This window comes from Coregonus clupeaformis, chromosome 9, assembly GCF_020615455.1.
Source record: "Coregonus clupeaformis isolate EN_2021a chromosome 9, ASM2061545v1, whole genome shotgun sequence".
NCBI classification, from domain to species: domain Eukaryota; kingdom Metazoa; phylum Chordata; class Actinopteri; order Salmoniformes; family Salmonidae; genus Coregonus; species Coregonus clupeaformis.
In genome coordinates, this window is record NC_059200.1 from 44,303,641 (window position 1) to 44,315,918 (window position 12,278).

The window sequence follows — 12,278 nt, forward strand, 5'->3', positions numbered from 1 at the left end:
GTGGTCTAGCGGACTAAGCCACTGACTCCAGAACACTCAATGACATTTTGTCTGTAGGTGATACAAAGCAAGATTTGGTGTAATATCCAGTGGTACTCACAGGGAGGAGTGATTGGATGGTGCTTGGACAGGGTAGGGCGTTGTTGGGGAAGGCTCTGTGGGACAACAGGGGGCTGGTGTCGCCCTTGGCGTCAGGCATTTTGGCGAGGTTGGTGGCGTCATTGGCGTCATTCTCCTCCACGGGCAGCTCCTCGCAGTACCTACACCACGGGGACGCGCAACAGCTGTAGGTCAAGGTTATCAGCTCGGGGAACGGCGCCAGCGCTTTACGATGCATGGTGATGGGGGGGAGGTGTGTATGTGTATATGCGGTCAAAACTCACCCCATGGTATTGAAGTCATCGTCCGGCGGGACGTAGTCCTCGTCGTCACTGGTCAGACCCAGCTCGTTGCCATAACACTGATGGACAAAGTGCCACAACTCTTTGGGACACAGGGGCTGAGATAGATAGATAGATAGATAGATAGATAGATAGATAGATAGATAGATAGATAGATAGATAGATAGATAGATAGATAGATAGATAGATAGATAGATAGATAGATAGATAGATAGAGAGAGAGAGAGAGAGAGAGAGAGAGAGAGAGAGAGAGAGAGAGAGAGAGAGAGAGAGAGAGAGAGAGAGAGAGAGAGAGAGAGAGAGAGAGAGAGAGACAGAGAGACAGAGAGAGAGAGAGAGAGAGAGAGAGAGAGAGAGAGAGAGAGAGAGAGAGAGAGAGAGAGAGAGAGAGAGAGAGAGAGAGAGAGAGAGAGAGAGAGAGAGAGAGAGAGAGAGAGAGAGAGAGAGAGAGAGAAAGTGTGAGCGACAGAGAGAGACAGAAAAGAGGAGATAGAGAGATGGAGGGAGGAAAGAGAGAGAAGAAGGAGGGATAAGAGAAGGGGTTTTGACTAAATTGGCAACAATACACTCCACAGTCTTTTAGTTTAATTAAAAGTGAACTATCATAAATATAACAGTCTTACCTTTTCTAGCAGAGCATTCTGCCATAGTCTGAACATCATCATGTATGTCCGGTCCCTCGCTCCGAACGAGGTGAAAAAGTGCTGTGGGAAGCAAGAAAAATAAAGGATATGACATCACCAACCTGATAGAAAAGCCATGTGTAGAGTGGGGAGAACAAGTATTTGATACACTGCCGATTTTGCAGGTTTTCCTACTTACAAAGCATGTAGAGGTCTGTAATATTTATCATAGGTACACTTCAACTGTGAGAGACGGAATCTAAAACAAAAATCCAGAACATCACATTGTATGATTTTTAAGTAATTCATTTGCATTTTATTGCATGACATAAGTATTTGATCACCTACCAACCAGTAAGAATTTCGTCTCTCACAGACCTGTTAGTTTTTCTTTAAGAAGCCCTCCTGTTCTCCACTCATTACCTGTATTAACTGCACCTGTTTGAACTCGTTACCTGTATAAAAGACACCTGTCCACACACTCAATCAAACAGACTCCAACCTCTCCACAATGGCCAAGACCAGAGAGCTGTGTAAGGACATCAGGGATAAAATTGTAGACCTGCACAAGGCTGGGATGGGCTACAGGACAATAGGCAAGCAGCTTGGTGAGAAGGCAACAACTGTTGGCGCAATTATTAGAAAATGGAAGAAGTTCAAGATGACGGTCAATCACCCTCGGTCTGGGGCTCCATGCAGGATCTCACCTCGTGGGGCATCAATGATCATGAGGAAGGTGAGGGATCAACCCAGAACTACACGGCAGGACCTGGTCAATGAACGGAAGAGAGTTGGGACCACAGTCTCAAAGAAAACCATTAGTAACACACTACGCCGTCATGGATTAAAATCCTGCAGCGCACGCAAGGTCCCCCTGCTCAAGCCAGCGCATGTCCAGGCCCGTCTGAAGTTTGCCAATGACCATCTGGATGATCCAGATGAGGAATGGGAGAAGGTCATGTGGTCTGATGAGACAAAAATTGAGCTTTTTGGTCTAAACTCCACTCGCCGTGTTTGGAGGAAGAAGAAGGATGAGTACAACCCCAAGAACACCATCCCAACAGTGAAGCATGGAGGTGGAAACATCATTCCTTGGGGATGCTTTTCTGCAAAGGGGACAGGACGACTGCACCGTATAGCAGGGAGGATGGATGGGGCCATGTATCGCGAGATCTTGGCCAACAACCTCCTTCCCTCAGTAAGAGCATTGAAGATGGGTCGTGGCTGGGTCTTCCAGCATGACAACGACCCGAAACACACAGCCAGGGCAACTAAGGAGTGGCTCCGTAAGAAGCATCTCATGGTCCTGGAGTGGCCTAGCACAGTCCAGACCTGAACCCAATAGAAAATCTTTGGAGGGAGCTGAAAGTCCGTATTGCCCAGCGACAGCCCCGAAACCTGAAGGATCTGGAGAAGGTCTGTATGGAGGAGTAGGCCAAAATCCCTGCTGCAGTGTGTGCAAACCTGGTCAAGACCTACAGGAAACGTATGATCTCTGTAATTGCAAACAAAGGTTTCTGTACCAAATATTAAGTTCTGCTTTTCTGATGTATCAAATACTTATGTCATGCAATAAAATGCAAATGAATTACTTAAAAATCATACAATGTGATTTTCTGGATTTTTGTTTTAGATTCCGTCTATCACAGTTGAAGTGTACCTATGATAAAAATTACAGATCTCTACATGCTTTGTAAGTAGGAAAACCTGCAAAATCGGCAGTGTATCAAATACTTGTTCTCCCCACTGTATATGTGCCTGTGTATGCAGTGCCTTTAGACAGTATTCATAACCCTTGACTTATTCCACATTGTGTTCCGTTACAGCCTGAATTCAACATGGATTAAATTGTTGTTGTTTTGTCACCCATCTACACACAATACCCCATAATGACAAGGTGGAAACATACAGAAATATCTCATTTACATAAGTATTCACACCCCTGAGTCAATACTTTGTAGAAGCACCTTTGGCAGCGATTACAGCTGTGAGTCTTTCTGGGTACGTCTCTAAGAGGTTTCCACACCTGAATTGTGCAACATTTGTCCATTATTCTTTTCAATATTCTTCAACCTCTGTCAAATGGCTGTTGATCACTGCTAGACTCTTTTCAGGTCTTGCCATAGATTCTCAAGTAGATTTAAGTCAAAACTGTAACTCGGCCACTCAGGAACATTCACTGTCTTGGTAAGCAACTCCAGTGTAGATTTGGACTTGTGTTTTATGTTTTGTCCTGCTGAAAGGTGAATTAATCTCCCAGTGTCTGGTGGAAAGCAAACAGAACCAGGTTTTCCTCTAGGATTTTGTCTGAGCTTAGCTCCATTCTGTTTACTTTTTATCCTGAAAGACTCCCCAGTCATTAACGATTACAAGCATACCCACAACATGATGCAGCCACCACTATGCTTGAAAATATGGAGAGTGGTACTCAGTAATGTGTTGTCTTGGATTTGCCCCAAACATAACACTTTGTATTCAGGACAAAAAGTTAATTGCTTTGCTACATTTTCTGCAGTATTACTTTAGTGCCTTGTTGCAAACAGGAAGTTTTGGAATATTTTTTATTTTCACTCTGTCAATTAGGTTAATATTGTGGAGTAACTACACTGTTGTTGATCCATCCTCAGTTTTCTCCTATCACAGCCATTAAACTCTGTAAATTTTTTCAAGTCACCATTGGCCTCATGGTAAAATCCCTGAGTGGTTTCCTTCTTCTCTGGCAACTGAGTTAGGAAGGACGCCTGGATCTTTGCAGTGACTGGGTGTATTGATACACCATCCAAAGTATAATTAATAACTTCACCATGCTATAATATTCAATGTCTGTTTTATGTTATTTTACCGATCTACCAATAGGTGCCCTTCTTTGCAAGGCATTGGAAAACCTCCATGGTCTTTGTGGTTGAATCTGTGTTTGAAATTCACTGTTCGACTGAGGGACCTTACAGATAATTGTATGTGTGTGGTAGAGAGATGAGGTAGTCATTCAAAAATCATGTAAAAAACTTTTAAAAATCATTATTGTACACAGAGTGAGGCCATGCAAATTATTATGTGACTTGTTAAGAAAATCTTTACTCCTGAACTTATTTAGGCTTGCCATAACAAAGGGGTTGAATACTTATTGACTCAAGACATTTCCATTTTTTATTTTTTATTATTTTGTACAAATAAAATAAAAAACATAATTCCACTTTTACATTATGGGGTATTGTGTATAGGCCAGTGAGAAACAAATCTAAATGTAATCAATTTTAAATTCAGGCTGTAACATAACAAAATGTGGAAAAAGTCAAGGGGTGTGTATACTTTCTGAAGGCACTGTATGTACATGCATGTGTGTGTGTGTGTGTGTCCAGTGCTGACCTTGTCATTGTCAGTGCACAGCTGGATAGCGTTGGGAATGAGGCGGGCCGTCTTCTCCTTGGTCATGCTGCAGATATCCTTTAGCCGCACTGTCAGCTAGAGAGAGAGAGAATCGATGTAAAACTACAGATAACAGGTTCAGCTACAGTCTGTTATTGGGAAGATAACAGAAAGGGGTCCTCAACAACACTTATTTTGGTATACAGCGGAGGGAAATGTAACACTACTCAAATTCATAGACAGCGCTCTAGATGTAAGGCGTGACAGTCCATGGCATCCAAAAGATTGTATGGTTTTAACCACATTTTTAAGCTATACATTGTTTGTTTGCATTATTGTTGCTTGTTAACAATGAAATAATAAAACCTTATCTTTTGGGTTACGATAAGACAGAAATTAAACAGATTCCCAAATCTTAGATGGTAGCTTTAATACTCAGTTTATGGAACAAACCAAGCAAATCAGTTTAATATTAAGTCGAATACCTTCTATTTATAGAAAATAGACAGCCTATACATAAGTATGAGGGTAATTTGGGACATTGTGCAGTAAGGGACAGAGGAGCCCAGTGTAGAGAATGGTAAAAGAAACTAAAGTCCGTACCAACGTTTCCCAGCGGAAGATGTTGCTATAGAAACAGATCCAGTTTTCCGAGACGTAGAGGCGCCCCTGCAGCAGGATATCTCTTTGCAGGGCACAGGAGTAGTCTGCCACACAGGGTCAAAGGTCATCGGGTTATTAAAGGTCATGGGGTTATTAGAGGCTCATATTAGAGGCTCAATGCTCTACCAATAAATATAAAACATATGCAGATCAAACAAATATCCAGTCTATTTATGCTATCATGCCAACACCTTGTCACTCATTATCATGCCAAACAGTCTGGCTTCATTAATGATAGAATGTTCATATTTGAAGATTGCTGTGAAGCCAGGCTGTTTGGCTTGACAATGACAGAAATGGAGTTGGCAAGAGCACAAACAGATCTAGGACTAGGCTGCATCTATGCGCATTTGAGCTTCCAAATAGCTCCCATGGCCACCTGATCATATGAATCGGAATCTGGGGCCTGTTCAGGGTGGGTGAAACTTTACAGACTGTTCAGAAATGTGTTGTGTAGAACAGGTATGATTGTCTGCCAGGTAGAATAGGGACTTGCGTTGGCTCTACTGGTTACATTTCTATCTGCAATGTTCTTAACATTTCATATCAGTGAATACCCTTGTGGTGTGGTAACATTGTACATTATGTCACTCAAAACTCAGTTTGTCAGGCGTTTGCACTGCAGACACCAAAAGAAGTCGAGGGACATGGAGATTTTAAATCACTTAAAAATCTGTACTATTGAAGACACAAAGAAAATAAAACCTGGGTCCTGTTCAGTCGGGAGAAAACATTTTGAAACGGGGAGTTACTATCTGAACTTGTCCAATAAGAACACAGGTTTCCTTGTTGCGTTGTAAAATGTTTTTGCTACGGTGTGCGCTACTTAACACCACCCTGGTGTTAAAGGAAAAATATGAATATACACTGAACAAAAATATAAACGCCACATGCAACAATTTGAAAGATTTTACTGAGTTACAGTTCATACAAGGAAATCGTTCAATTGAAATAAATTCATAAGGCCCTAATCTATGGATTTCACATGACTGGGAATACAGATATACATCTGTTGGTCACAGATACCTTAATAAAAAAAAGGTAGGGCCGTGGATCAGAAAACCAGTCAGTATCTGGTGTGACCACCATTTGGCTCATGCAGCGCAACAAATCTATTTCACATAGAGTTGATCAGGCTGTTGATTGAGGCCTGTGGAATGTTGTCCCAATCCTCTTCAATGGCTGTGCGAAGTTGCTGGATATCGGCGGGGAACTGGAACACGCTGATGTACACGTCGATCCAGACCATCCCAAACATACTCAATGGGTGACATGTCCTGTGAGTATGCAGGCCATGGAAGAACTGGGACATTTTCAGCTTCCGGGAATTGTGTACAGATCCTTGTGTATTATCATGCTGAAACATGAGGTGATGGCGGAGGATGAATGGCACGACAATGGACCTCAGGATCTCGTCACGGTATCTCTGTGCATTCAAATTGCCATCGCTAAAATTAAATTGTGTTCATTGTCTGTAGCTTATGCCTGCCCATACCATAACCCCACCGCCACCACGGGGCACTCTGTTCACAATGTTTACATCAGCAATCCGCTCGCCCACACAACGCCATACATGTGGTCTGCGGTTGTGAGGCCGGTTGGACAGACTACCAAATTCTCTAAGAGAGTGGCATTTTATTGTCCCCAACACAAGGTGCACCTGTTTAATGTTCATGCTGTTTAATCATCTTCTTGATATGCCACACCTGTCAGGTGGATGGATTATCTTGGCAAAGGAGAAATGCTCACTTACCGGGATGTAAACAAATTTGCGCACAGAATTTGAGAGAAATATGCTTTTTGTGCGTATGGGAAATTTCAGGGATCTTTTATTTCAGCTCATGGAACATGGGACCAAGACTTTACATGTTGCGTTTATATTTTTGTTCCATATAGTTTTTCACTGATCATTCCATCTTACTCACCCACAATGAGGCGTTCTGAGTCAGGTAGCTGCTTGAAGAGTTTTCTGAAGTCCTCATTGCGTTGCTTATACGTGGGACTCAATACCTGCAGCGGGGAGAGAGAGATAACATAAAACACATTGAGAGAGAGAGACATTCATTTACACAAAAGCAGTCTACTCATTAATATAAATACACACATAAAACATTTTAAATACGCAAGCAAGTATAATCCCCCCCACCGATAGCAATAAACAAACAGTGAAAGTATTTACTTATTTGAATATCATGGGTTGTAGGCACAAAACAGGGGAACATTTTTTGTTGTTGTTGAAAATGGTAGTAGACTTGTTACTGTAGAGTTTCACAGTTACCATTCAGTGATTTGACCATGGCTACTGCATGCATTGACTCGAACTATGTGTGTCCTCTCTTTCCATAGAAATTGTCAGAGCCTGAAATCACCCAGAACCTCCTATCCCAAACTAAACAAGCACTCTAAAATATGCTAAATGGTCCATGCTAACGCTAATAATACCTCAGCTTCAGCTGGACTTCCCCCTCTCTTTCTTTCTGTCTCTCTTTCTCACTGATAGGAGAGATTCAGATAAAAACATTTTCTTCTAGAGGGGCAGAGAGAGACAGAGTGCTGCTGACCACTGCCCAGTCCGCCTCTCTCTCCACACACAAACACTGCATTCTTTAGCCTGAAAAGGGAGGGAATGCAGCCAACTAGCCCACAGAGTGGTGGTGATGGTGGTGGACTGGACTGGACTGGACACACATCACCTTGGGTCACTCTAACCACCCCAGTGCTCTGTAAGGTAAGAGCCATTGTCCTAGAACTAAAGCTAGTGTTATTTTGTTGGCCACACAGTTGGATAGAGGTTACAACTACTTTAATATGGAGATTGGCCCTGGCAATGCTGTCACAGAACAGGCCTTTACAAATATAGGAGATGAGCTCTCTAGTACATCTCTATGGGTGTACCCTATGAACCTAATGTAATTAGTTTGTAAGGATTGATAAGACCGTTTTCAGAGCAGATGATACCAGAGAAAGAATATGGATCTATAGATAGGGATAAATCAAATGAAAAAAAAATATATATATATTGTGATGTCACGAGAGGCTGTGTCCTGGAGGGACGTTACATCCCCCTGAGGTGGCTGCAAACCCAGACAGCTATGGCTCCATCTGCTGGTATGGTCGGGAACTCCACCCCTCTATGGCCAATCTTCCCACGCAGCTGAAACAAATGAGGAGCTGTTGAGCTGAAGGTTTTGGGGAAGGGAAGAGACACAGTCTCCAACCTGGGCTCTCTGGAGGACAAGAGTGCTGCACGTCCACTTCCATGAGGAATATAAGGATTTGGAGATACTTACCTTTGGGAAATACTCACCTTTGGATATATGCACCTGCGGAAATACGTGAGAGATTTTTGGAAGGACTTTTGGCTGGGTTGGCCACTAGCTGCAACGTGGACTACAGTAAGGCTGGGGAAAAGTTATCTGAGCGAGTGAGAATTATGATTTTGGATGTGGAAGAGACATCCCTGAACTGTTAACCCTTAAAGAGCCACAAGAGAACAGAATTTTGTTATATTTTCGTTAATTTCCCAAGACCTATAATAAAATCCTTGTTTTGTTTGAACCTTGTCTCCTTGCACTACTTGAGCAATCCCGCTGAAAGCTGTGTAGCCTCTCGTGACGTCACAGATGGTGGAGAAAACGGGCACGCTCAAGCGTTAATAGTGCATGTCAGAGGAGGATACCGAAGGTTTGATCACCCAGTTTTCCAAGTTGGCCGTAGGCTCCCCGCCCGACTGAAATGGAGGACATATTGAAAGCCCTTGTTGCTGGCCAGCAAGCCCAGATGCAAGCAAACGTGGCTCTCTTGGAGGAGCAAAAGAAAGCCAACCTTCTGAAGGCAGAGGAATTGCAGTTGCAGAGACAGAGGGTGGTCCAAAATACCCGCCCAATAAAGGCAAGTGACTTTATATCTAAGATGGGAGCTACCGATGACATTGAGGCATACCTGCATGCATTTGAGGCCACGGCCACTAGGGAAGCCTGGCCCAAGCAACAGTGGGTTGGTCTGTTAGCCCCCTTTCTAACCGGGGAATCACTGAATGCTGTCCGGGACCTGGGCCCTGACCAGGTTACTGACTATGATGCCCTGAAGTCTGAGATCCTCAGCAGATATGGACTCACAAAGTTTGGTATGGCCCAGCGCTTTCACAGCTGGACCTTCCAACCAGACCAACCTCCTCGGGCGCAGATGCATGAACTTGTCCGAATCGCAAGGAAATGGCTGGATCCGCAGAGGAATACAGCAGCGGCGGTGGTGGAGGCCGTTGTGGTGGATCGTTACCTACGCGCCCTGCCTTATGAGGCAAAACGGTTCATCAGTCAACAGGCCTTGACCACGGCTGATCTGACCGTGGAAGCTGTGGAAAAGTACCAGGCCACAGCGGAGATGCTGAATGCTTCCGAAAAGACCCCAGGAGTGCGGCCCCACCACAAATGGGAAGAACCCGTCCAAAGGACCCCCAAGGTCTCGAACCCAGCCACGTCAGGACTTATCCCGGCTCCAGGGGGAGCCAGAAACCAGGCGGGTCCAAGAAGAGTACACCAGGAGGGGGAAACTCGACAGTGTTACCGGTGTGGGGAGATGGGACATATCTCCTGGCAGTGTGGGAAACCAGCCGATGAACCTATGCCCACTGCGGAGTCCTCCAGCTCAGCACCCACACACCGTTTTGCCTCGCTCTTGGGAGTCGTAGATGGCGGCCCAGATCGACCCCCCACCTGCCCGGTAACTGTGAATCACCATGATGTGGAGGCCTTACTGGATTCTGGTAGCCGGGCCACCCTGGTGCGTAAGGATTTGGTGGGCCCAACGTGTCTGACCCCGGGGAAAGTCCTCCCAGTTTCCTGTGTCCATGGGGACACCAGAGAATACCCCATTACTGAACTTACAATGACCAGCACACGGGGAACCATACACACGACGGCGGGGGTGGTTGATTCCCTCCCCGTCCCTGTCCTAATTGGACGAGACTGCCCAGCCTTTTACCCACTCTGGAGAGAGTCTCAGGAGAGGATAACCCGAGTACCTCGGAAACGGAGAGGCAAGACTCATCCTGGGAAGGCTCCGGTGCAATCCTCCGAGTTACTCACTCCCGCCCGGGCTCTCATAGGGATGGCAGGTGCCCAGACCGACACCGAGACGGAGCTACAGAATCTGGACAAAGAACTGTCTGGTCTGAAGGGGACCGCTGAGAGGTATCGTTTGTTAAAGCAACAGTTAGACATGAAGACAGAAGAGTTAGATATCCTCCAGGCTAAACTCCAACAGAGCTCCTTCCCTAAGCAACAGGAGGAGCTGGAGAGGCTGCGCAGGACCATCGAGGAGTGTGAGGAGACCCTGCGCAGTAGTAAGGAGGTCCAGAAGAAGGCAGAGGAGAAGTACAAGGTGTTGGAGAACAAGATGAAGAATGCGGAGGCAGAGAGAGAGAAGGAACTGAAAGCTGCTCAACAGAAGCTAAACTCTGCTAAAACCAAGGCTGATGCGTTCAGTAAGAAACTCAAGGAGAGACAACAGGAGGCTGAGTCCCTGGTCCTAGAGTTGGAGGAGTTGAAGAGAGAGCAGTCTGGCAAGCACCACGGCAATGCGGACGCCCTCTCCCGGCGTGATGCCTTCTTCGCTGCCTTTACCCCGACGAGGACGTCGGTCCCGAGGAGGGGGATGTGTGATGTCACGAGAGGCTGTGTCCTGGAGGGACGTTACATCCCCCTGAGGTGGCTGCAAACCCAGACAGCTATGGCTCCATCTGCTGGTATGGTCGGGAACTCCACCCCTCTATGGCCAATCTTCCCACGCAGCTGAAACAAATGAGGAGCTGTTGAGCTGAAGGTTTTGGGGAAGGGAAGAGACACAGTCTCCAACCTGGGCTCTCTGGAGGACAAGAGTGCTGCACGTCCACTTCCATGAGGAATATAAGGATTTGGAGATACTTACCTTTGGGAAATACTCACCTTTGGATATATGCACCTGCGGAAATACGTGAGAGATTTTTGGAAGGACTTTTGGCTGGGTTGGCCACTAGCTGCAACGTGGACTACAGTAAGGCTGGGGAAAAGTTATCTGAGCGAGTGAGAATTATGATTTTGGATGTGGAAGAGACATCCCTGAACTGTTAACCCTTAAAGAGCCACAAGAGAACAGAATTTTGTTATATTTTCGTTAATTTCCCAAGACCTATAATAAAATCCTTGTTTTGTTTGAACCTTGTCTCCTTGCACTACTTGAGCAATCCCGCTGAAAGCTGTGTAGCCTCTCGTGACGTCACAATATATAAAAGTATGTGGACACCCCTTCAAATTAGTGGATTCGGCTATTTCAGCCACACCCGTTGCTGACAGGTGTATAAAATCGAGCACACAGCCATGCAAACACTGGCAGTAGAATTTCCTTACTGAAGAGCTCAGTGACTTTCAATGTGGGACTTTCATAGGATGCCACCTTTCCAACAAGTCAGTTCGTCAAAGTTCTGCCCTGCTAGGGCTGCTCCGGTCAACTGTAAGTGCTGTTATTGTGAAGTGGAAACGTCATTTTGCTCAGCCGCAACATGGTAGGCCATACAAGCTCACAGAACGCGACTGCCGAGTGCTGAAGTGCGTAAAAATCATCTGTCCTCGGTTACAACACTCACTACCGAGTTCCAAACTGCCTCTGGAAGCAATGTCAGCACAATAACTGTTCGTCGGGAGCTTCATGAAATGGGTTTCCATGGCTGAGCAGCCACACACAAGCCTAAGATCACCATGCGCAATGCCAAGCGTCGGCTGGAGTGGTGTAAAGCTCGCCACCATTGGACTCTGGAGCAGTGGGAACGCGTTCTCTGGAGTGATGAATCACACTTCACCATCTGGCAGTCCAACAGATTAATCTGGGTTTGGCGGATGCCAGGAGAACGCTACCTGCCCTTTGCTGTTTCAGCATGACCATGCCCCCGTGCACAATGTGAGGCCCATACAGAAATGGTTTGTCGAGATCAGTGTGGAAGAGCCTGCACAGAGCCCGGACGTCAACCCCATTGAACTCCTTTGGGATGCCTGTGGTGAGTGATTTTGAAGGAGTCAGGAGCAGGAGGGTAAATCACAGAATAAATGTGTTTATTCCGAAGACACAGCGGTACGCAGCAATGTGTCAAATACTCCAGGAGCACTGGGAAACAACAAGGCACACTGGAAAATATCCCGGCGATACAAAATACAGAGCTAAACTAACCTCCACAATAAACAATCACACACAA

General features: G+C 45.5%; 1 protein-coding gene across 7 annotated transcripts in view; it reads right to left on the reverse strand.

Annotated features, from left to right (window-relative positions):
• Positions 1-12,278, reverse strand: part of LOC121573988 (protein Aster-B) — a 95,443-nt gene that overhangs the window by 12,546 nt on the left and 70,619 nt on the right. For all 7 annotated transcript variants that reach the window (XM_041886432.2, XM_041886431.2, XM_041886427.2 and 4 more), the window contains 6 exons: positions 6,979-7,063; positions 4,994-5,097; positions 4,391-4,486; positions 1,025-1,105; positions 384-499; positions 101-260 (listed from right to left, as the gene is read on the reverse strand). In XM_041886432.2, the coding sequence (XP_041742366.1) occupies positions 101-260; positions 384-499; positions 1,025-1,105; positions 4,391-4,486; positions 4,994-5,097; positions 6,979-7,063 (642 nt within the window). The remainder of the gene's footprint in view (positions 1-100; positions 261-383; positions 500-1,024; positions 1,106-4,390; positions 4,487-4,993; positions 5,098-6,978; positions 7,064-12,278) is intronic.